At 40.0% G+C, this 26,925-nt stretch overlaps 1 protein-coding gene across 1 annotated transcript; it reads right to left on the minus strand.

Annotated features, from left to right (window-relative positions):
- Window positions 1-974: 974 nt before the first annotated feature.
- Window positions 975-26,528, minus strand: LOC121383883 (chorion peroxidase-like). Its single transcript, XM_041513980.1, is given in 13 exon segments — window positions 975-1,460; window positions 4,921-5,020; window positions 5,926-6,069; window positions 6,072-6,094; window positions 6,380-7,082; window positions 7,429-7,521; window positions 8,353-8,454; window positions 9,539-9,648; window positions 11,041-11,125; window positions 12,778-12,954; window positions 13,963-14,210; window positions 20,367-20,496; window positions 26,255-26,528. Coding segments are annotated over 13 exon segments (2,454 nt in total). The 5' UTR covers window positions 26,514-26,528; the 3' UTR covers window positions 975-1,180.
- Window positions 26,529-26,925: the final 397 nt, after the last annotated feature.

The following is a 26,925-nucleotide window of genomic DNA, read 5'->3' on the forward strand; positions in this document are numbered from 1 at the left end:
GGGTTAACTTTTTGAAAGGATATTTCATTTCACTTTATTTCCTGGCAAAATATCTCAGCTATAGGGTGTATACTACCAAATCAAATCCCATAGACGACACTAATAACATATGTCGCTAAAACTCCTACCAGCAGCGTATCAATCGACATAAACGCCACGAATATAAATACTACCACCCCTCACCCTTAAAGTGATTCAGAAAAAATGGGGGTCAAGCTGCTCATTTCTGAGATAACGGGTAGCGTCTATGACTACCCTAGTTCTGCATAAAATTCGAGTAATTGTTTTTACAGGTACTCCATTAATGTTTGAAGCACAGTGCTACTTGACTCAGTGGTACTAGATGAAATAAAAAAATATATATATATTTTACCAAGATGAAACTATTTGTTTTTTACGACCAACACACTCACATTTATCACCAATCACAGGACTTATCAAAAGTTAGGTGCACCTTGACCCAGCCGGACGCTATTTGGTTTAGTACTACCTATATGGACTGTCCAGGACAGAATTTAATGGACTGTCCAACACACATCTTAATGGACTGCCGAGGTCAGAGTTTAATATACTACCCTGTGTAGAACATATTTTAATGGACTGTCTTAAGGACACAGCTTAAAGGACTGCCTAGAACAGTTTAATGGACTGCCGAGGTCATAGTTTAATGGACTCTCCAGCAGTTTAATGGACTGTTCAAGATAGAGTTTAATGGACTGTCTAGGATAGAGTTTAATGGACTGTCCATGACAGAGTTTAATGGACTGTCCGTGACAGTTTAATAGACTGTCTAGAATATAGTTTAATGGGCTGTTCAGTACACAGTTTGATGGACTGCTAAGGTCAGAGTTTTAATGACTTTTAAGGATTATTTCAAAGTTATATGTTTTTGGGGTGTACAGGGAGGTTAGAGTGCACACATTCAGTACCTATTCGCATTTTCTATTAGAATAAAGTAAAAAGAAGAGACTTAGTAACACTTGTGTGAATATTTTAATATTTAGATTACAGAAACTAGCTGAATATGTTGATTAGTTCCGTTGGAAGGTGAATTAATATATCATTGGCTCCTTCGGTTAACCATCTACGGACTTTGTTGTTGATGTACTTATTCGTGCATTTTGAGTAAGTTCTAGTTAGCAATCCGCTTCCGAAAGATCTCTTCTGGTACCCATGCATCCTAGGAACAATCCGGTCTTAGTGCGAGTCTACGTTTGAACCTCGGCCGTGCTCGGAACCGACACTCCCACCACTTCCATGGTCCCCATGACTCACACATTCGTGTCTGTCTGGTTTCTCCCCTGCACGAGGGACCCGACAGACACCGCCGAGTTCGGTACTGCCTGCCGCTCCGACACGCCGACCAGCCAGTCCAAGGCCCCAATCTGTCTTTGACCAACCATTTTCTCAGGTCCAGCTTCGCTAAACGTGGGTCGCTACATTTCATACGGGGATTGTGTCTGAGTAAAACAAAAAAAAGATTTTTTTTTTTTATTCGTTATAGATCACTGTCCGGTAAAAAATATACAAGATGCATGTGCCTGGGCCACTCCCATTGCTAGTGATATTCAATGTTGGGCTAGTAAATAACTACTATTGCCATGCCCGACGGCTAGTGAAAAACAAAATTGTGCAATATTTCAGGGAAGTCTATTTTGTAAATATGAATATCCTGCCTTCACCCCAACCTCTAATGTTAGTGTTTTAAAGCTCTATCTCCCTCTTTAAGTGACCTATCTGATTATTACTATTACTGAAAAAATTGTATTAACAAAGTAAAGTAAGGCTAGTGAATATTAAATTGTGGCTAGTTAATTCTTTAAATCAATGATCCCATGGCTAGTGGATTTAAAAATAATTCTAGTAGCCCTGTATACATATATATATATACTGACAGCCAACGTGTGAGATGTACTTCGGTGGTAGAGCGCTCCCTTGCACTATGTACTGACAGCCAACGTGAGATGTAGTACGGTGGAAGAGCGCTCTCACGCACCATGTACTGACAGCCAACGTGTGAGATCTGGTTCGGTAGTACAGCGCTCCCTCGCACCATGTACTGACTGCCGACGTGTGACATAGTACGGTGGTAGAGCGCTCCCTCGCACCCTGTACTGACAGCCAAAGTGAGATGTACTTCGGTGGTAGAGCGCTCCCTCGCACCCTGTACTGACAGCCAAAGTGAGATGTACTTCGGTGGTAGAGCGCTCCCTCGCACCTTGTACTGACAGCCGACATGTGAGATGTAGTTCGGTGGTAGAGCGCTCCCTCGAACCATGTACTGACAGCCAACGTGTGAGATGTAGTTCGGTGGTAGAGCGCTCCCTCGAACCATGTACTGACAGCCAACGTGTGAGATCTGGTTCGGTAGTAGAGCGCTCCCTCGCACCATGTACTGACAGCCAACGTGAGATGTAGTACGGTGGTAGAGCGCTCCCCCGCACCATGTAGGCTACTAACAGCCAACGTGTAAGATGTAGTTCGCTGGTAGAGCGGTCCCTGGCACCATGTACTGACAGCCAACGTGTGAGATCTGGTGCGGGGGAGCGCTCTACCACCGTACTACATCTCACGTTGGCTGTCAGTACATGGTGCGAGGGAGCGCTCTACTACCGAACCAGATCTCACATGTAGGCTACTGACAGCCAACGAGTCAGATGTAGTTCGCTGGTAGAGCGGTCCTTGGCACCATGTACTGACAGCCAACGTGTGAGATGTAGTATGGTGGTAGATCACTTCCTCGCACCATGCACTGACAGCTAACGTGTGAGATGTAGTATGGTGGTAGAGCACTCCTCACACCATATACTGACAGCCACCGTGTGAGATGTAGTTCGGTGGTAGAGCGTTCCCTCGCACCCTGTACTGACAACCAAAGTGAGATGTACTTCGGTGGTAGAGCGCTCCCTCGCACCTTGTACTGACAGCCGACATGTGAGATATAGTACGGTGGTAGAGCGCTCCCTCGTACCATGTACTGACAGCCAACATGTGAGATGTAGTACGGTGGTAGAGCGCTCCCTCGCACCTTGTACTGACAGCCGACCTGTGAGATATAGTACGGTGGTAGAGCGCTCCCTCGTACCATGTACTGACAGCCAACATGTGAGATGTAGTTCGGTGGTAGAGCGCTCCCTCGCACCTTGTACTGACAGCCAACATGTGAAATGTAGTTCGGTGGTAGAGCGCTCCCTCGTATCATGTACTGACAGCCAACGTATGAGATGTAGTTCAGTGGTAGAGCGTTCCCTCGCACCCTGTACTGACAACCAAAGTGAGATGTATTTCGGTGGTAGAGCGCTCCCTCGCACCTTGTACTGACCGTCGACGTGTGAGATGTAGTACGGTAGTAGAGCGCTCCCTCGCACCTTGTATTGACAGCCAATGTGTGAGATGTAGTTTGGTAGTAGAGCGCTCCCTCGCACCATGTACTGACAGCCAACGTGAGACGTTGTATCGGTGGTAGGGCGCTCCCTCGCACCATGTACTGACAGCCAATGTGTGAGATGTAGTTCGGTGGTAGAGCGTTACCTCGCACAATGCACTGACAGCCAACATGTGAGATTTAGTACGGTGGTAGAGAATGTACTGACAGCCAACTTGAGACGTAGTTCGGTGGTAGTGCGCTCCCTTGTACCATGTACTGACAGCTAACGTGTGAGATGTAGTTCAGTGGTAGAGCGCTCCCCCGTACCATGTACGGACAGCTAACATGTGAGATTTAGTATAGTGGTAGAGCATGTACTGATAGCTAACGTGAGACGTAGTTTGGTGGTAGAGCGCTCGCTCGTACCATGTACTGACAGCCAACATGTGATATTTAGTACGGTGGTAGAGCATGTACTGACAGCCAACGTGAGACGTAGTTCGGTGGTAGAGCGCTCCCTTGTACCATGTACTGACAGCCAACGTGTGAGATGTAGTTCGGTGGTAGAGCGCTCCCTTGTACCATGTACTGACAGCCAACGTGTGAGATGTAGTACGGTGGTAGATCGCTCCCTGGCACCATGTACTGACAGCCAACGTGTGATATGTAGTACGGTGGTATATCGCTCCCTCACACCATGCACTGACAACCAACGTGTGAGATGTAGTACGGTGATAGAGCGCGCCCTTGTACCATGTACTGACAGCCAACGTGTGAGATGTAGTACGGTGGTAGATCGCTCCCTCACACCATGTACTGACAGCCAACGTGTGAGATGTAGTTCGGTGGTAGAGCGGTCCTCGCACCATGTACTGACAGCCAACGTGTGAGACGTAGTTCGGTGGTAGGGCGCTCCCTGGCACCATGTACTGACAGCCAACGTGTGAGATGTAGTATGGTGGTAGAGCACTCCTCGCACCATGTACTGACAGCCAACGTGTGAGATATAGTTCGGTGGTAGAGCGCTCCCTCGCACCATGTACTGACAGCCAACGTGTGACATGTAGTACGTTTGTAGAGCGCTCCCTTGTACCATGTACTGACAGCCAACATGAGGTGTAGTTCGGTGGTAGAGCGTTTCCTCGCACCATGTATTTCCAGCCTATGTGTGAGATGTAGTACGGTGGTAGAGCGCTCCCTTGCACCATGTACTGACAGCCTACGTGTGAGATGTATTTCTGTGGTAGAGCGATCCCTCGCACCATGTATTTCCAGCCTATGTGTGAGATGTAGTACGGTGGTAGAGCGCTCTCTTGCACCATGTACTGACGGCCTACGTGTGAGATGTAGTTCGGTTGTAGAGCGCTCCCTCGCACCATGTACTTACTGACAGCCAACGTGTGAGATGTAGTTCGGTTGTAGGTAAGATGGGTCATAGAACCGATGAGGTATTGTTCCCGTCCCAACCAAGTGTTCTAGATTATAGATAACTGACTGAATCAGTAAGGGATGAAACCAGCTACAGTCACGATCATCTCCCGCTGTATACTTACTGTGCGACATTCTGGAATGCCAGACGTTGGATGGACTTGGTGTCGGTGTTGTCACAAATTACTCTTGAGAGTTGAACCTTCTTTATTTGTCGAATCTGATCTGTATAGTAAAAACAAACCAATGCAAGGTTATAAAATGCAGGTTTAGAGTACAGCCATGAATAAAATATAGCGTTGCTTGTATTATTATGCCTTCAGAAATTGCAGTATTGTAGTTTCAAGTTTATAGATAAAATTGGAATTGTGTATCCGTCCACAGTAGATGGATGCATTCAGTATTTGATCGCTTATGACCTGTGGATCATTCAGCCAAATCCAGAAATCACCGTCAGACTATTTGCTCAGTAGAATGTGTTTCTTTAATTTACATTTTGTGCATACACCTCATATACGAGGATGAATATCTCACTGTGGTTTGTTTCGTTATTTACACTGGCAATGGCAGCCATCTTGCATTCTACTTTTCGACCATGCCTTCTGCTTGTATTGCTAAGAATATATGTGAATACATTTAACTTATAGTAATCATATTTATATATTTACCCTCAAAATCTTAAGACGTTAGCCATTTTGTGTTAATAAATAATAAATAGCGGAACTCTTAAAAGTATGCAAATTACCATAGTTGACCAACCTGCATCATTGTACCACAACACATGTATCTGTTCCAATTTATTATAGGTAAAATCTTATTGTGCCAGGACAATACCAAGGAGGAAACGTTGTTTGTTTGTGGGGGGTTTTCCAAATACATCATATCAATATTGGCCTATTACTGACGCAATATATCATAACATTATTTATTATGTGAAATACTTGTTAAAAATATTAGGTCAAATTTACAAGGCCTATTTTTGACTTACACGCGTGTAACTACATACATTTACAATACTTAAACATATACGTTTATGAAAAAAGGCTTCGTAAATTCGACCAGTTGTGTACATCGCAGCTTGGTCATCTTCCAAGTGTCAATACATTGACTGTAATTAAAGAATAATGTACCTAGTCTGAATCCAAGGCCGCCGATATCTCTTTCGAACCAAAATCTGTCTCCTTGTTTGAGAGCTTTGAACTGATTGGCTAGAATACAGGCGAAGGTGGGGCCCACCAGTCCTCCTTTAACCGGATTCTCAGACACGCCTCCCGAAATAGGTCAATGTCGTCAACATGTCTGAAGGAATTAAAATGCGAAAAGTATTAGTATTCTTGCACATATACGATCACAAACAAACAGTATATACACATATAACTTTTAAATTAAAATTTATTTATTTATATTTATATATACTAGTATATGGTATTGTGTACTTAGAAAAAAAGGCCGACACATTTGTTTTCGAGCTGTTGCAGCTGTTGTTGTGTTGTTTTAAAAATATGGGTGTAAGCTACGTAAAATATTCGATCCCCAACAGTATTATTTTTAGTAGACGTCAAAACAAGACATAGCATTCAATACCTGTAGACTAATTTCAGTTTCTTCTTAGCATCAGTGGGGTGATCAGTCAGGCTGTCAATTGACGTAGCTGCACTCAGATGACACCACTTCCGGAACTGGTTGTAACCAGGCAACCCATGGTCTCGTCCTCGCTGGATGTTCAAGGCGGCAAGGTCAAGGCTGTTTCCTGACGGATCTTCGAAGAGATGATTCGTCACTTGTTGCGTCATAAACCGGTCTACCATTCGGATGTTGTCCACGAGGAGGCCGCGGATGTAGGTGTTGACGCCGTCGCCGTTGTTCTTCAGAATCTGCGAGGGGTTGCTGAAACTCTCCTTAAGCAGGTAGGCGTTCAGGTATATGTAGTTCCTGTCATACTGCGACATCCTCGTCTGAATCATGGAGTGGCCGAAGCGGTAGGCCGCCGTCGCGAAGGCGTTTCTGATACTGGGGTCGGTGTTGGATTTGTAGTCGTGAGAGAAGTCCTTGGCCAGCAGGAGCTGGTGGCTCTTCATGGCGGCCGGCCCCAGCACGATGGGCAGGAACTCCGAGTACGTGATGTGCTGCAGCAGGGCGCCCACCAGTTTGCGACTCTCTTGGAACAGAGTCTCGTCGTCGAGGTCCGGGTTGAATAGAGCCAGCTCGCGGGACACGCGGTTGTGTTGCCGCATCCAGATCGTGTGCATGCTGGCCAGAGCCATCTGCTCGTTCACTCGCGCATCGCCTGATACAGACAGCGAAAAATAGCTATGTGCGTGAATACATGCGCATGTATTTTCATTTATTGCATTGCTTATTGCCATCAGAAGTTCAAAAGTGTTCCAAGAGCACATTCTATTACTTACGTCAACGATTTGTGTATAGATTCTAGCAAGCAATATTCGTTTAGTAACCTTAAAGGTGGATTTTTGTTTTTGTTTTTTTAAGTAAATGGGATTTGTGCAAATATATACATATTTTGATTCATAACTCTTATACATTCTCTACATATGAAGTATATCTAATATCTATATTAATCGTCGTTGTAATTGTTTGCATTCACTGACTATAATAGAGAATGTCTCTGTTACCTGCTTTGAAGCAGTAGTCGCCTGTCTTCCTCAGCACACAGCTGGGTCTGTCATCTTTAGGAAGCAGGTTGTTTGGCGAGGTCTTCAAAAGTCCTGAAACATTACGTCATTGCGTGCATTGCGTGTTACAAGTATATGCTATAAATTATTGCGTGTTACAGGTATATGTTATAAACTATTGCGTGTTACAAGTATATGCTATAAACTGTCGCGCAGCAATGCTATTCTTGATCGTCAGTGATAATGATAGAACGAGCTTAAACGTTTAAAGCGTATGCTACAATACATATTTGGTTCACCCTATATGACTGCACAAACGTTTACTTAAATACAACTGTAATAGTTTAAAACGTGATTCAACAATTATATTAATGCTAGTCATAAAAACCATTCTGTGGATCTGTGAACGCCAAGACGAAATGCCTATACACGTCTGGAAAGTCTCGCGCTCGGCCAAATAATATTTAATCACATAATTGGCTAGTTTTGAACATATTGCGCCGATTCGCCTGGTATTTGACAGTCCAGTGTCCTGTCCACTCGGCCTAAGTGGCCAACTAAGCCCACAGCTGAAATATGATGTGAAATGCCAGGTGTGTGGTCACAAGAGGCAGGCACCTGTCGCGCTTGGAGACAAGGATTAGGATGTGGATACCAAAATAACTTAGAAGATAGGAGTGAGCTGCCATGTCGGGAAAAACTAAGTTGTAATTCAGTGGAGAAAAAGGAAAAGGGGCGGTGGAATCAAACAGAAGACTTTTCTAAAGTCCTTAGTCTGAGTTTTATAAATAGGAGACCAGATCGCGTGCATTTCATCAGGTCGTCACCGCTGTGCGGCTATCATATGAAGTGAGAACACGCTGTGTTTGATCAGTGGGCCGAGAGGCCCGAAACCTTATCAGACGTATCACTGGAGAGCCGTACCTCCTTTCAGTGTTCTCAGTGGCCTTTGATCCCTCAAACTGGACCCGTAGATCTGAGAACCATCTATGAACGCCGTGATCTGATTCAACTGCTCCACGGGAACTGAAAACAACAAATGAACAGTTAAAAGTTTGTTTTGTTTAACGATACCACTAGAGCACATCAATTTGTTAATGTATTAATCATCGGCTATTGGTTATGGCTATGATGTCCAGCGACTCCTGGGGCATTCCAAACGTTTTATGCAGACATTTGGAGGCTATATCTACTAAATGTTTATACGATGCATCACTGACCAAAATGATGGTTTATGCTACTCCATATTTTGAACTTGTGCGAACTTTTCATCTCTTTGGTGAAACTTTTGCACATTTATTTTTCCATCGTTTTAGATGAAGTGACGGACTTGGCAGCTTTAGTGGAAGTATTCATGACGGAAGCCAATAAGCTATGTCCTGTGCTAGTTTTGATTTCGTAAACTAGTCTGGGGTGGCAGTCCTATATTGGCGGTGCAAGAAGGATGCAATTTCCAGTAAAACATTTCCTTAGGAGTGGCTGTGTTCCTATAGACGAGGCACTAGATAGAGATTCAACCACTAATTAGCGAAATGTGGCTGTGTTCCTATAGACGAGGCACTAGATAGAGATTCAACCACTAATCAGCCAAATGCCCATTTGACTCTGCATTCTACAGATACTGCCTTGTCGGCATATTAGGGGCGGGACGTAGCCCAGTGGTTAAAGCGCTCACTTAATGCGCGGTCGATTTAGGATCGATCCCCGTCGATGGCCCCATTGGGCTATTTCTCTTTCCAGCCAGTGCTCCACAATTGGTATAACAAAGGCCGTGGTATGTACTATCCTGTCTGTGGGATAATGCATATAAAATATCCCTTGCTGCTGATCGAAAAGCGTGGCCCATGAGGTGCCGACAGCGGGTTTACTCTCTATATATCTGTGTGGTCCTTAACCATATGTCTGACGCCATATAACCGTAAATAAAGTGTGTTGAGTGCATCGTTAAGTAAAACATTTCCTTTCTTGTCCGCGTATTACGGTTTTATCTTTCAGATTTACAGTTTTCTCAGTTACCGGGCTAACGCTAACCTCCTCTGCAAAGACACACATTCCCTTTACTCTCACTTATGTTCGACGGCCCTGATTAGGCACGTGACGTCATACTTACATGTCCGGCAGTCTACGTTTTCCACCTGGACAGAACGAACGAAACTCAGACAGGATCTCTGCTTGAAATGGGAATCTCCGTGAGGAATCTCAATAGGGAAGCAGATGTCCCTGGTGGAAGGAAACAAAATTAAAGATAAACACGAAACACATACCTCTGCTGAGTGCACACTAGTCTTGTGTTTTGGAGAGCGAACATCCATAGAGACATAGCGAGCGACGCCGAGCGATCAGGCTCGTCAGCATGTCTCGGGTGTTTGTGATGGAGTGGACTTTACATAAACTGTGTTTTTACTAAACCTATACTTCAAAGGTTCCTGCTTGAATCATTTGAAAAGCCAACAAAATAGGGTTAAAGGCATAGGAGTAAAATATCTTTGTGGTAGCGAATTTCCTCATCCTTTGTGTTTCTACTAAAGCTATATAGTTCAAAGTGTTCGTATTTGAATAATTAAAAAATAATTAATAGGAATAAAATAGCATCGTTGTGGTAACAAATGTCCTCCTTTAAGTAACATTATGTAATGGAGAATGTACGAGGAGGTGTAGTTTCCTAACAAATAATTAACTCGCCCCTACGGGGCTCGTGAATTATTTTTCACGAATCTACACTTCCGAGTGCATTCTCCAACTTAATCCATTATTCATTTTTAAAAACTACGTTACTGCTAAATTAACATCTATTTGATCTTTTGCTTAATGAAAATATTGGTTAAAATGGCAAAAACATATTTACAAAACTAATAACCCAAAATGGTAGGATCCTTTCAGACCTAACCTGAACGATTCGGTCAAGAAAACCTCAGCAGTGGATAGTTGGCATTAATGCGTGATGCACATGCTAAATGTGTAACCTCTGATTTCCGATTTAGTTTCCGACAATCTTCGTTGTGTTCCGCCAGAATACATTACTGTCACTAGTATCAGGTTTATAAGGCTTAAAGGCATATTGTCACAGACCACTGACCTATTTAATGGTCTAACAAAGTATTACCTGAACAAAATTTATTTGATAATTTGATTATTCAACCATCTCCATAACCACCATACTCCATTTATTACTGACATTTTGTAAAAGTAATTGAATTATAACAATGGTCCATAATTCAAAAACTAAAATTGCCGAGAGGGATGACATGGATTTCACTAAATCATGGTAGAGTTAAGGTGATGCGATAGCTAGATTTGGTTTCCAACAATTAATGTAATTTTTATTTATTATCCATTTTTAGATAAATAAATCCGTGACAGTATGCCTTTAAATTACATGTTCATTTGATGATACTGATGCTTGGCTTCGTAGGCTAATGCGTTGTACTTGTTTACAATGTACAAGTTCTGTCGGCAGTAGGTTCGAATCCCTGACCTAAACTCATAAAAAGTTCAAATTGTATTGTTTCATAGGTGTTGATTTTTGAAAAATAATCTACACCTTAAATAATAGTTATTACATATGGTGATGTTTCTCGCTACTTTGTTTTAAAGGCAAACATAACTACATACCTCGAGCCTGGATTGAAGAGACGTCTGGATCTTAAACTGATACTGACGTCATCGATACAACACGTGGGTATTGATCCATAAACACCTAAAACACAGGTCAATGGGAGATGATGACATGTCGAAAGTGTTAGTTAAGTCGGCCTCACATGGTGCGAAATTGCTGCGATACGACACGATACTAAATATACGATACGATATCCTAAGGAATCGCACAGTGTCATGATACCTTTGATTATATAGACGCCAATGTGAAAAGGTTCAAAATTTGTCAGTCGTGGTGTATCTTGGTGTAGGTAATCAAATCGTAGCAAAACTATCTTGTCACAGCTAAGACATTTTCACTGTCTTTCGCCTAAAATGTCTACAGAAAAAACGTATGGAAATTGCAGGAAATCGTATCGTGTGCGGGAATTTTCTGTGTCATCATTTGCGAAAGATTCTCTTAGGTCAGGTCAGATGAGAATATTTAACGTGCACATTCAGAGCAAGCTGTTGTAGCGCACGCTTGTCGTGGGCGCAAGTTCTTGCGAAGCAAGCCCTTGCGTTTAAGACAGGAAAAGAGGGGGCGGGACTCTCGCTTACGAATTCAGCACTGAAGGAGCGCGGTAGAACGGTTGTTGTGACCAAGGTAAGGGCGAAAGATGCGGTGGTGAAATTTTGAAACTTCTCAGAAGGAGAATTAAGCCGAAAAGTAAAAACATTTTGCGTTATGTCCGAACATTTCTGGTGATTGAACGCTAATTTTGAACGGTTCAGCCAAAAGTTAAAGGGTGTGGGATTTTAAAAATTTAAGCCTAAACGAACCGACCTATACGAACTTGGGGATAGCCTTAAGGGCGAAGCTGACGAAGTGACGCTGGTACCTGCTGAGGACGTCCCCGTAGTGCCGCGCGAACACCCTGCGCAGCATGTCGTGGGTCTGACGCTGTGCGGAGCCCTCCCCACGTATGCCTGCTGGTATACACCGTCATGTTGCATCGTCAGCATGCTGATCCGCGATCCGGTACCGGATTCCACTGTGTTGATGTGGAAGCTGCCACGATGTCTGTCGTATCAGTGCGGAAACATCCCCCTGGTCGGTGTGGTAGGCAGCATACACGACCAGGAGTGAGATTCTCTTGCGCCAAGATATCTTTTATTGTGACGTATCTCAGAAAATATGCAGAGTCTGAGGCCTAGTTAGGCACACCTCTATGATTTCACCGTACGATAAATGTCGGAAATCATAAATCGGAAGCCGTCGGGTCAGTTCTCGTTTCCGGCGAGTGTTGTCATATAAGCGATACTTGCACACTAACCTGTGTCTCCACTGACGGCCGACATTTTGGTGTTCTTGGCACAATATTATTGTTTATTAATGTTCTTGTTTTAAAAACTATAAAGTGGGCCAGATAAATATCGCCTCACTGTACAATAGGTGGAATTTGGCGGTAAAGTCTGAGATGTATGACTGCGGAGATGTGGGGGGGGGGGGGGGGGGGGGGGGGGGGGGGGGGGGGGGGGGGGGTGGGGTGGGTGGGGTGGAGAGTTAGATGTTTTAGATGTCCCGATTGTCACATAAGCGCTACACATTAAAGTAAATACATTTATAAATTCATTTTAAGTTAAGGTTAATTTAGGTTCAGTTAAAGCTAGGCTAGGCTAATTTAAGTTATGTTATATATATATTTTTTAATTAAAGAATATAACCACAGCGCCCACGCGGTTGGTTTTGCTAAAGTTTTCAGCTATACTCGCTTTGTTGAAGTGGCGTGCTGGTGATGTCGTGGTCTAGAAACTGCCCCCACTGCATCGCCATGTGAGTGACGGAATTTGACGTTTTCTCATTGGTCTCGTGCACCGTCCGGCTTACATTGCGCGCGCTCGGAAGGTTTGCTGACGTCACCACAGAGAGAGTCCTGGGCGTAAACATACCTAAAATAATAACAAATCAACTAAACTAATGATAACACGAATGAATGAACGAATGAATGAATGAATGAATTAATTAATTATTTAATTATTTCATGAAAGTAATAAAATAAACAAATAAATTTCATTTTTGGTAAGCCTATTTCAGTACAGAAATTTATTACGGTCCCATTAATGTGTAGTTAAGAAATTACGTCAGTTATGTTTTGATTCATGCAAGTATGAACCGAAAGACCTTTGTGCACACTGTATGGCTCCGAGTACTTGATCTACTCTTTGGATGGAGGCAGCTGACCTTAGCCCCCACCTTCACCAAGCAGCCTTACGGGCGGCACGTAGCCCATTGGTAAAGCGCTTGCCCGATGCGGGGTCGGCCTAGACTCGATCGCCGTCTATAGGCCTATTGGGCTATTTCTTGTTGCAGCCAGTGCACCACGATTCGTATATCAAAGGTCGTAGTATGTGGGATGGATTATATCAAAGGTCTCTTGTTACTAATGAAAGAAATGTATTAGGTTTCCTCTCTATAACTGTATTCTAACCGGCCACTAGCGATTATTTTAGAAATCATTTATTTCAAGTGTCGTATCCTAACCGCAAGCGTGCGACGCGACATATAAATCTGTCGCGTAGCGCGTGTGCAGTTAGGATGCGGCAATGGAAATCAATGATTTCTAAAATAATCGCTCGCATTGCTCGCGGCCGGTTAGCATAGAGTTTAAAGCTGTATCCTAAAGCTGAATCCTGGGCGCGAACGACGCGAGCGATGCGAGCGATTATTTTAGAAATCATTGATTTCAATTGCCGCATCCTGACCACACGCGTGCGACGCGACAGATAAATATGTCGCGTCGTACGCGTGCGGTTAGGATACGACATTAGAATGAGAATTTCCAAATGTTTAACATCCAATAGCCGATGATTAATAAATCAATGTGCTCTAGTGGTGTCGTTATTCAAAACAAACTTTAACTTATAAGTAGCCTTGCGGGCCTTAACATCGATGCTCACCGTCCTGATAAGCTGGTTTGAGGAAGCGCCTCATGGGAATAAACGCCTGCCCCCAGTCGGGCCTGCCGAGGTTATTGCAGCTGCCGTCCGCCGTGCGGTACCTCGAGTTGCTGTCGCAGCGTGGAGTCGTCCGCCGCTTACAGACGCCGTCAGTTCTCACCAGGTCCACGAAGCTGCTGGCCGGACCCCCACCGTCTTGTAGGAGGATGTCGACAGTGTCGGCGAGCTCGTCTCTCGTGCCATCCAGTCTGCAACAAGAGATCACCTAGTTAACGGGCAGGCAGTTTTATACAGAGGGCATCTTAGTCAGGTCAAGTCATAGGGAAAGCTCTTGTAGTGTACGCCTGTCAACCAAATGGGACGATGCCGTGCAAATAACCATTCATACCAAGAGTACATTTATGAGGTAACTGATTTGTATCTTGCCCCTAACTGACGTAGTATGATCCGATAGAGAGTTTGGCTCAGACTTGTTTTCAAAAATGTTCTCGAAGCGCCAGTCACCCTCATTTTGTCAATGGTACAATAGTAATTAAAACCCTGCAAATTAACCGATCCCACATATATTAGCATAATTATCTCAAGAATATGAAAATTATGATGTGTTGCCAACGTGTTTCCACTCGGATTAATCAGGAGTTTCGTCAAAATGTCTTGGCAAAATTGTAAAAATAATTCAGTGTAAAGTCACGTGTATACCTGTCGGCCATCATTATTGAATCCCCTGCGCGTGCTATAACCTCATCGTGGTGCAGGGATGTAACATTCTCTTTGAGAATGGCCAATGCAGCACAGCTCCCCTTTTGGGACATCTTGTTGGCCGTGAGGTGCATCCCGTAATGCTGGATGATGGGATCCTGGTGGTTGAGTTGGGAACATATCTGCGGATATGTTTTCTGGCAACACACTACTTTGGCCTGGAGTTCAGCCAGACGGGTGCTCAGGGAGGCCCGACCTGATTAATCGGCTGGTCACGCCAAGCTCGAGAGCATACAACCGTTTAATTTGTTTATATAGTAAAGAACAAACATTGTTTGATGTACTTTTTGTATTTGTTGCTCTTGGGGCGGTGGCTATGGTCAATTGGGTGATTTATTGTTTCTTTATTGCCCAAGTATATCAACCATGTATCCCTGGCATGGCTGCCTGCTGGTTATCCACAGCACCAAGTCCCCTCGTTGGACTCGGTAGTGGGTGGGTGCATGGTTGATGGAATTATAGATTCATATATGGATCCAAATAAAGATATACCTTTTGATGGGACCCTGAAAAGGGTCCACACAGAAGTTGCGGATTCTTCGTCATCTGATGAAGAATCCATGACCAATGTTACAATTAAGAAGTCCAGAGTAGGGTCTTCTGAATCCTGGCCAAGGTTCTTGGTTGTTACTTCTTAAACAGATGGAGCCGTGGGCAAACTTTCACCGTTTGCTATTCAGAAAGGTCTGGTTGGTTTGGCTGGTGTGCCAAAAAATGTAAAACAAATTGAGGAATGGTTCATTGTTAGTAGAATGTTCCAAAGAGAGTCATTCAAAGTGTCTCCTGAAGTCAACATTCCTCTGCAATGTACCCATTACAGTTACAGCTCACAGTACGTTAAATTCATCTAAAGGTGTCATCAGATGTCGAGATTTGGCAGGAGTTGGTGAAGACGAACTTTTTGGAAATTTGTCAGCACAAGGCGTGACATTTGTTAAAAGAATTAAGGTCCGTCGGAACAATGAGTTGATTTCGACAAATACCTTGATTTTAACTTTCAATACACCAAAACTTCCAAGCTCGATTAAGGCTGAGTATATCAGTGTACCTGTTGAGCCTTACATCCAAAACCCTTTACGTTGCTTTAAATGTCAGAAATTTGGGCATGGTCAGAATACATGCCGCAATAAAACTACATGTGCTCGTTGTGGTCAGTTTGACCATGACAGCAAGAACTGTAACAACGACATTAAATGTATCAACTGTAATCGGAATCACTTTGCATATTCGCGAGAGTGTGCAAAGTGGAAGTTTGAAAAGAAGGTTCAGCAGGTCACAGTTGACAGGCACTTGTCATTTCAGGAAGCTAGGAAAGTGGTGGAAACATCAACATCTCCAGCTACTGCAGATAAATCGTATGCTGCAGTAGTCAAGGTTTCCATGATTAGTGTTGCTGTCAATACTGATCTTACTTGGCCATCTGGTGACAATAAGTACAAGTTGTCCAATGTTGAAAAAATTAAAGACAAGTGTCTAAAGCTGTCAAAAAAATGAAGGAAGCAGTTATACAACAACAAGTATTGGCTTCTACCTCAAAACTGTCTGATTTGTCCTTCGGTTCTGTGAACCCATCAAGTAGGTTGAGTACTGGTCAGCCAGGACCCAGTCTCTCTCAGTCAGGAAAAGGCAAACAGACAAAAAATTCTAAATCTGGACGAATAAAGAAGAGTGAGTTGCATTCCATCTCAGTCAGCAATCAATATGATCATTTGGTTGTTGATATGCTTGATGGGATGGATGATTCATCATCACAAGATTATTTGCACTCACAAAAAGTATTATCAAAATCTAAGGGAAAGTCTAAATTAACCCCCATACTTCCTCCCAATTACTAATTCAGTCATTCAGTGGAACTGCCGTGGGCTTAGGCCCACTTTTGATGAATTAAGTATTTTAATTATAAAACATATTCCTCTTGCAGTGTGTCTTTAGGAAACTTTCTTGAAGGACACTGATCATATTACCATGAGAGGATTTAACCTCTATCATAAGTTTCATTCCTCAGAGTATAGTAGCTTTAACTACAAATTTACAAGCTGTGGCTGTAAAGGTCTCATAAAACTATACTTCTGTGTTCAGTTTATTTATCTCCTCGAAACCATTTTAATTTTAATTCTAGAGATATTCAAGATCTCATTAACCAACTCCCTACTCCCTTTATTATTATGGGAGATTTTAATGGTCACCCCACTTTGTGGGGATGAGAGGATGTAAATATTAGAGGTAAACAATTGGAATACTTAATTCTCAAAAATGACTTGCTTTTATTTAATGATAAAAGTCATACATATTTTCATTCTTCAAATGGTTATTTTACTTCTATAGACTTAACCCTTTGTAGTCCATCACTTTTTCTTGATTTCTCCTGGAAACTTGGTCCAGACCCTTGCGGTAGTGACCACTTTCCCATTATTTTGGAGAATGATGGACCTCCATCGCTTGAAAGTGTTCAAAGGTGGAAGTTGGCGAAGTCAGATTGGGGTCAGTTTCACCATATGTGCAGCACTAGACTGCAACAATTTGCCATTACTGATGCTGATGATCCCATGTCTTTGTTAACTTCCATCTTGAAGGACATTGCAGATGAAACTATTCCCAAGACTTCGGCAGTACCAAAGCATTTCAATAAACCATGGTTTAATGATATGTGCAAGGATGCATTCAAGAGCGAAACAGGTTACTTGAGAGGTTCAAACGTGAACCTACTGGGGATAACCTGGATGCATTTCGTATTGCTAGGGCCAAGGCTCGCAGAGAAATCCGAGAGAGTAAGAAATCATCTTGGAGAAATTTTGTCTCCAAGTTGAATTCACAAACATCAGTGAAATATGTCAGGAATAGGATCCGTAAAATCAAAGGCAAATAATCCAGTAATACAGTTCATCATTTGTCTGTCAATGACACAGATGTCACGTCTCATCGTGACATTGCCAATGCATTGGCAGACAACTTTTCTCACAGTTCATCTTCTGCTTTCAGTACAGATGCTTTTACATCTGTCCATTAATTTTTCATCAGAAAATGCTGAAGTATACAACAGGCGTTTCGCTATGGAGGAATTGCAGGATGCTCTACGTAGAGCCCATGCTACTTCAGTAGGACCAGATGAAATTCATTATCAGTTATTAAAACATTTACCTGAATCATCTTTGATGATTCTTTTGAATATTTTTTAATAACATCTGGATTTCTGGAGACTTTCCTTCTGATTGGAGGAAAGCTATTATCATTCCTATTCCCAAGCCTGGTAAGGATCCAACCAATCCTACTAGCTATTGCCCTATCGCTTTGACAAGTTGCATTTGTAAAACCATGGAACGAATGATCAATCGTAGATTTGTCTGGTATCTTGAATCCCACAAAGTGCTTACTAACGTGCAATGTGGGTTCAGATCTAGACGTAGCACGGTTGATCATCTGTTAGATTTGAAACGTTTTGTAGGTAAGCTTTCACCCATAATCAGCACTTAGTTTCAGTGTTTTTTTATTTGGAGAAAGCTTACAATACCACGTGGAAGTATGGGATTTTAAAAGACCTCCATGGCATGGGCCTAAGAGGTCGACTTCCTGTTTTTATATCTCAAGTTTTAAGAGATAGATCTTTTAAAGTCTGGGTGGGATCGACTTTGTTCGACATTCATCCACAGGAGATGGGTGTACCCCAAGGTAGTATCCTGTCTGTAACTTTATTTTCTGTGAAAATTAACAGCATCACCCAGTGTTTAACACCTGGTGTGGATTGCTCGTTATATGTCGATGTTTTCAGATTTGCTATAGATCGTCCAATATGAGTATCATTGAACGTAAGTTGCAGCTTTGTTTGAATACACTTCATCAATGGGCAACTGACAATGGCTTTAGATTCTCAAAGTCAAAAACGGTTTGTATTCATATCTGCCAGAAAAGAGGTCTCCACTTGGATCCACAGTTGTTTCTGGACAAAAATCCGATTCCGGTTGTGGAGGAGACTAAATTTCTGGGGGTTATATTTGACAGGAACCTATCTTTTGTGCCCCATCTTAAATATGTTAAAAAGAAGGGCTTACAAGCTCTCAATATTTTAAAAGTTATTGGTAATATGGATTGGGGAGCAGACCGAAAGGTTATGCTCCATCTGTATAGATCTCTTGTGAGGTCTAAACTTGATTATGGATGCATTGTGTATGGGTCAGCACGCAAGTCTTACTTGCAGATGCTAGATCCTATACACAATCAGGGACTTAGGCTTTGTCTTGCGTTTAGAACATCTCCTGTAGAGAGATTGTACGTTGATGCACTCGAACTTTGTTTGGGTGCTAGGCGTACAAAGCTTTCTCTGCAGTACGCTACCAAGATCGACTCTTTACCAACACATTCTACACATAATGCGGTGTTTGACAACAAATATATGAAGTTGTTTGATGCAAGGCCAAACGTTATTCGTACATTTGGTCTTCGCATTAAGCGCTTTTTATCGCTTTCCAACATTGATCTAACTGACACTTTGGAAACTCCTTCATATTTTGTTTTACCACCTTGGTGTATTACACCACCTAAAATTGTGTTTGATATGGCGCATCTGAAGAAAGATCGTACATATGCTGTTGTTTATAAGCAATTTTTCATGGAAATTCAAGACAAGTACTGTGATTACATTCCTGTGTATACAGACGGATCACGGGATGGCAATTATGTGGCTTGTTCTACAGTTATTCCATCAGACACTATTATTTCCATGCGACTGCCTGGCTTAGCATCGATCTTTAGTGCTGAAGTTTGGGCAGTCATTAAAGCCTTAGAAGAAATAAAGGATTCTAATGCATCGAAATTTATTATTTTTACTGACTCACTTTCAGGTCTCCAAGCTTTGCGCAATATGAAGCTGGACCATCCCTTAATTGGGATGGTGATACGAAAGTGTGTCTTTTTATCTAGTGCCAATAAAGACATTGTATTTTGTTGGGTACCCAGCCATGTTGGCATCAGGGGTAATGAAAAGGCAGATTTAGCTGCCAAGTCTGCTTTGGATTTGCTTCATGCCAGGGTTGGTGTACCTTATACTGATTTTAAATATAGTATTAACAAATTTATTTTTTCGACTTGGCAACGTGACTAGGACGGTGTGGTTGCCAACAAGCTTCATGCTATCAAGTCAGTCTTGGGAGAGTGGCAGTCCTCCTATAGACAGTGCAGGAAGGATGAAATATCATTGTGTCGTGCTTGGATCGGTCATACTTACTTGACCCATTCATTTATTTTGAAGAAGGATCCTCCACCTCAGTATGAGCACTGTCAGTGTCTTCTGACGGTGCGACACATTTTGGTGGAGTGTTCTCATCTCAAAGGAACTAGAAAAGATATATTTGGACAAACAAATGTGATGGAATCATTTTGATTCCATCCTGAATTAGTTTTACAATTTTTACGTGATACTAACTTTTACTTTAAACTTTAATTTGATATATCTGTAATATTTATATTGTTTGCACAGTTCTTTATAATGTGTTTTTATTTGAATCTTAAATTTTTATATTGATGTTGCTCATCACCTTAGTTTTCAATTTACCATAGTTTGACACCCAATAGCCGATGTATTTTTCGTGCTGGGGTGTCGTTAAACATTCATTCATTCCTTATTGGATTTTACAATGACATACGTAACTTACACTTGTGCTATCTCGTTGATCAGTGCTATCTTGGCCCTGGTCGATTGTCCCAATTGGACAGATTTGGCTTTCGTCCCAGATAATATCGCTTTCGTCCCGAGACTCGAGAAGTTGGCTATTTTGTCCACTCCTGTTGTGAACGAAAAGAAACAGTTTCATCAATATCACACCAGTATCGTATACACCCGCAATGCCAAGATATTTTAAAAACTACAATTTTACTGTAACACACCATTCGTTAATAATCTTCAGTATGGATGGGTATTACGAAACATCTTGCACTGCGATATATCGTGATATCGGTATCTTGTATCACGATACATTTACAGCATATATTACGATATATTACGAGGCATCTTGCACTGCGATATACGATATCGGTACCTTGTATCACGATACATTTACAGCATATATTACGATATATTACGAGACGTTTTGCACTGCGATATATCGCGATATTGGTACCTTGTATCACGATACATTTACAGCATATTTTACGATATATTACGAGACGTTTTGCACTGCGATATATCGCGATATCGGTACCTTGTATCACGATACATTTACAGCATATATTACGAGACGTTTTGCACTGCGATATATCGCGATATCGGTACCTTGTATCACGATACATTTACAGCATATTTTACGATATATTACGAGACGTTTTGCACTGCGATATATCGCGATATCGGTACCTTGTATCACGATAAATTTAAAGCATATATTACGATATATTACGAGACGTTTTGCACTGCGATATATCGCGATATCGGTATCTTGTATCACGATACATTTACAGCATATATTACGAGACGTTTTGCACTGCGATATATCGCGATATCGGTACCTTGTATCACGATACATTTACAACATATAGTACGATATATTACGAGACGTCTTGCACTGTGATATATTGCGATATCGGTATCTTGTATCGTGATACATTTACAGCACTGTCTTGCGCTGAAGGTACTGGGTTCGGATCCCAGTCGAGGCATGGGATTTTTAATCCAGATACCGACTCCAAACCCTGAGTGAGTGCTCCGCAAGGCTCAGTGGGTAGGTGTAAACCACTTGCACCGACCAGTGATCCACAACTGGTTCAACAAAGGCCATGGTTTGTGCTATCCTGCCTTTGGGAAGCACAAATAAAAGATCCCTTGCTGCCTGTCGTAAAAGAGTAGCATATGTGGCGACAGCGGGTTTCCACTAAAAAACAGTGTCAAATGGACACTTATTAGAAGGTTTTAAATTACATAGAGGTTGTAGGCAAGGTGACCCATTATCTCCTTACATATTTGTAATATGTGCGGAAATACGTGCAATTTTAATACGTAATAATAAAGACATTAAGGGTATAAATATTGATGGAAAAGAATTCCTGATTTCTCAATATGCCGACGACACTACCTTTATCTTGGATGGATCCCCAAATTCCCAGTACAATACACTTACTACACTGAATTTCTTTTAAAATCACTAATATTACCAAAAATAATAAATTTGTTAATTTCGCTACCATCCCCGTCAGAACAGTTAATTGGAAAGTTAAATAAGCGATTTTTAAAATTCATTTGGCAAAATAAACCTGACAAAGTTAAAAGAGATGTTATAATTCAGGACCATAAAAACGGGGGTTTAAAAATTATTAAATTATCTACGTTTATAACAACATTAAAGTCAACGTGGATAAGAAGGTTACTTTTAAACAACTCAAAACTGACATATCTCTTCTCGTCAGTTATAGGTATATCGATCAAAGAACTAATTATATATGGTGATCATTTTATTAATTTAAAAGTTTAAAATATGACTAACCCTTTTTGGGAAGATGTTCTAGATAGCTGGCGAAACATCCAATGTAAACAACCAATAGAAAATGAAAACGATATAGCTGGTATAAACATTTGGTTTAACAGTAAAATAAAAAAAAAGAAGAAGCCTATTGTTTATAAAAAAAATATGCAAAAAGGGGAGTTTGTTTCATTAGCGATTTAGTTAATACTGATGGATGTTTTCTAAATTTATGCGATTTTATTGCAAAATTTAATATAAAAACAAACTTTCTAGAGTATGCTTCTTTAATTAATGCAGTGAAATGTTTCATAAGAATATATGGAAAACATAATGATGAAATAAACGAGTCAATTACAAACGAAAAACCAGTCTACCCCCACAAGCTAAAACAACTTCTTAAAGACAAAACGGGATGTAGAGAAATATATAAATTGTTATGCTACACAAAAGCCATTCCAAAGTCTCAATTAAAATATAAAAATAAAGGTTTTTGTTATTCATCAGCAGAATGGAATATATTTTACAATATACCATCTAAATGCCTTAGAGATACAACTTTACGTTGGTTTCAATATAAAATTCTACACAGATTTCTCGCTACTAACACATTTCTATATACAATACATTATATTAATTCAAATAAATGTACATTTTGTAATCGTATGCCAGAGACAATTGAACATCTATTTTATGATTGCTGTTTTTTAAAGAATTTTGGAAAGATATTACAAACTGGATATTCAATACTATAGAAGAGTGCATAATTATAGATAAACAAATTGCCATTTTGGGTCTGCTTAAAAAACCAAATACATATGCAATAAATTGGTTAATTATTAACATAAAATATTATATTTATTCCATCAAAATACAAAAGCAAAAATTAAACTTCTCTGCCTTAAAAACTATAATTAAAGAAAAGTTGGAAACTGAAAAATTTATCTTATATAAAAATGGTAATTATGAAGATTTCAAGACAGAATGGGAGCAGTGGTATAATTTATTTCAAACATCATAAAAGTTGATTAAATCTATCAAATATTGAGATATATTTATTTCTAAAATACCTTCTTCGCACTTTATACTCCTTCACACACCTTTTCATAATACTTTCTTGTATCAATACTAATTCAGTACATAACATCTTCTCCTTTATCTTTTTTTTCCTTCTTGGCCCCAGATAATAATAATAATAATATTAAAAAAAAAAAAAAACCCAAACAAGATATCAACAACAACAATATACATAAAGTGTGTGGATTATATCTATTCGTGTGTATATATTTTGCCATTTATATGTATGTATATAAAACTGTGTATACCATATGAAATTTAAAAAATATTGTGAGACAGTGAGCTCAGGGCACCCCAACCCTGACACTGCCATTTTATATTCTGGGGACAATACAAAATTTAAAAATAAAAATAAAAAATAAAAATCTTTTAAATAAAAACAGTGTCAGAATGACCATATGTTTGACGTCCAATAGCCGATGATAAAGATAAAAAAAATCAATGTGCTCTAGTGGCGTCGTTAAATAAAACAAACTTTACTTTACTTTTACTTCTTGCACTGCGATATATCGCGATATCGGTACCTTGTATCACGATACATATACAACAGAGATAAGAGTATTCCGAGAATATATTTTAACAAAATTCAGAACATACACGATACAACTTTAAGGTTAGGCCTATTATTTAAATCTCGAACAATATGGATCGCTTCTATCACGCGAATATGGAAGAATGGTGCATCACGGACAAAACAAATCAAATACAGTGTGTGTGTGCGTGCGTGCGTGCGTGTGTGTGTGTGTGTTTATACTGAATAATGAGTTTGAAAAAGTAAATACAAAATAGATAAAACGTGCATCAACCTGCATGTGAAAACAGAATACTGAAATATAATAATATTAAATTCTCAAACCTATTCAATTTGATACTAAAATAGATAAAACGTGCATCAACCTGCATGTGAAAACAGAATACTGAAATATAATAATATTAAATTCTCAAACCTATTCAATTTGATACTAAAATAGATAAAACGTGCATCAACCTGCATGTGAAAACAGAATACTGAAATATAATAATATTAAATTCTCAAACCTATTCAATTTGATACTAAAATAGATAAAACGTGCATCAACCTGCATGTGAAAACAGAATACTGAAATATAATAATATTAAATTCTCAAACCTATTCAATTTGATACTAAAATAGATAAAACGTGCATCAACCTGCATGTGAAAACAGAATACTGAAATATAATAATATTAAATTCTCAAACCTATTCAATTTGATACTAAAATAGATAAAACGTGCATCAACCTGCATGTGAAAACAGAATACTGAAATATAATAATATTAAATTCTCAAACCTATTCAATTTGATACTAAAATAGATAAAACGTGCATCAACCTGCATGTGAAAACAGAATACGAAATACTGAAATATAATAATATTAAATTCTCAAACCTATTCAATTTGATACTAAAATAGATAAAACGTGCATCAACCTGCATGTGAAAACAGAATACTGAAATATAATAATATTAAATTCTCAAACCTATTCAATTTGATACTAAAATAGATAAAACGTGCATCAACCTGCATGTGAAAACAGAATACTGAAATATAATAATATTAAATTCTCAAACCTATTCAATTTGATACTAAAATAGATAAAACGTGCATCAACCTGCATGTGAAAACAGAATACTGAAATATAATAATATTAAATTCTCAAACCTATTCAATTTGATACTAAAATAGATAAAACGTGCATCAACCTGCATGTGAAAACAGAATACTGAAATATAATAATATTAAATTCTCAAACCTATTCAATTTGATACTAAAATAGATAAAACGTGCATCAACCTGCATGTGAAAACAGAATACTGAAATATAATAATATTAAATTCTCAAACCTATATTCAATTGATACTAAAATAGATAAAACGTGCATCAACCTGCATGTGAAAACAGAATACTGAAATATAATAATATTAAATTCTCAAACCTATTCAATTTGATACTAAAATAGATAAAACGTGCATCAACCTGCATGTGAAAACAGAATACTGAAATATAATAATATTAAATTCTCAAACCTATTCAATTTGATACTAAAATAGATAAAACGTGCATCAACCTGCATGTGAAAACAGAATACTGAAATATATTAATATTAAATTCTCAAACCTATTCAATTTGATACTAAAATAGATAAAACGTGCATCAACCTGCATGTGAAAACAGAATACTGAAATATATTAATATTAAATTCTCAAACCTATTCAATTTGATACTAAAATAGATAAAACGTGCATCAACCTGCATGTGAAAACAGAATACTGAAATATAATAATATTAAATTCTCAAACCTATTCAATTTGATACTAAAATAGATAAAACGAACATTAAATTGCATATACAAATTGAATACTGAAATATATTAAATATTAAATACTCAAACATAATATACTCTTCAAAAAAAGTAGGGGAACCTGAAATAGTAATGTTAATATCAACTATTAGACCGAACATATGTTTTGATCACAGGCATCCTAATAAAGAACGTTCGGGTCTGTTTATCAACACACCGAAACACATTCTATAGTTTGCACGTGCATCACGCAGTTGCCCCGTACACGTCCGTGGGGTGTCATTCTCGATTTTGACAATTCCCAGGAAGGTCGATGTGGAACATTATTTCTGTGAATCTTTTTCGTTCTGTTGATCATACAGTTGTTATTGTTTTTAGTCATTTTTATTGTTTGAATTTGCGATTTACTGATTTAAAAAAAACGTCAACTTTCAAATTTCACTTCTGACCCCAGTCGTCCTTCAAGATCTTTGGTGGTCATAAAACCTACTGTAATACTGAACTACCGGTTGTAATATTTGCCCAATTAATTCACTATTATCATATAACCATTCCCCACAGCTAATATATCTGACAATTTTGGCAATTGTAAATTCTTATTAGAGTTCCACTACTTTTTTTGAAGAGTATATATTAGTGCTGAAGGTAAAAATAAAGATTTGACACTGAATCGATAAAACCATGACACAGACCTGCCTTGAAAAATGCCTCGTCTTGACCGACAGTTTTCTCTCTGCTTTTCATCACCGCTGACGTCAGAACTTTTGGCTGGGACTTCAAGAAGGCCGCATTCCTCACTGACTGACTACGGACGTTCGGACGTTCCTCGGGTAAGCGGTCAACCCTCGCTGACTGACTACGGACGTTCGGACGTTCCTCGGGTAAGCTGTTAACCATCGCAATACCGCACACGAGAGTTACACTCAGACAAATCACTCTCAATACTTCCATTGTTAAAGATTTACCTTAAAGGTTTACCTTCATGAACAATGTTTTGTATTATTTACTCCAAAACAAAATAGTTAATGTATTTTCTTATGATGTTTTGTGCGATGTCGGGTGTAGATGAAACTGCTTGACGTGACTGTTACTGGTTGTATTTAAAGGTATGTGACGTGTAAGGAGGTGGGGGGTAGCATGTCGTTAATATTAGATCTATAGATACCGACAAACAAAACATCTTAAGAAGCGTCGTCATTGGCTAGCGCTCGGCCTGTATCGGATGACATCCTGGTACATATGTGGATCGCATAGACCCATCAAATTTGGAATTACGGTTCAAGTAGACCATCCCTGGCTGTGCTCTGACACTGGTATACGCGGTAAACCCAGAATAGTCTGCTAAGGACTAATAGTCAGTGTC

This window comes from Gigantopelta aegis, chromosome 10, assembly GCF_016097555.1.
Source record: "Gigantopelta aegis isolate Gae_Host chromosome 10, Gae_host_genome, whole genome shotgun sequence".
NCBI lineage: Eukaryota > Metazoa > Mollusca > Gastropoda > Neomphalida > Peltospiridae > Gigantopelta > Gigantopelta aegis.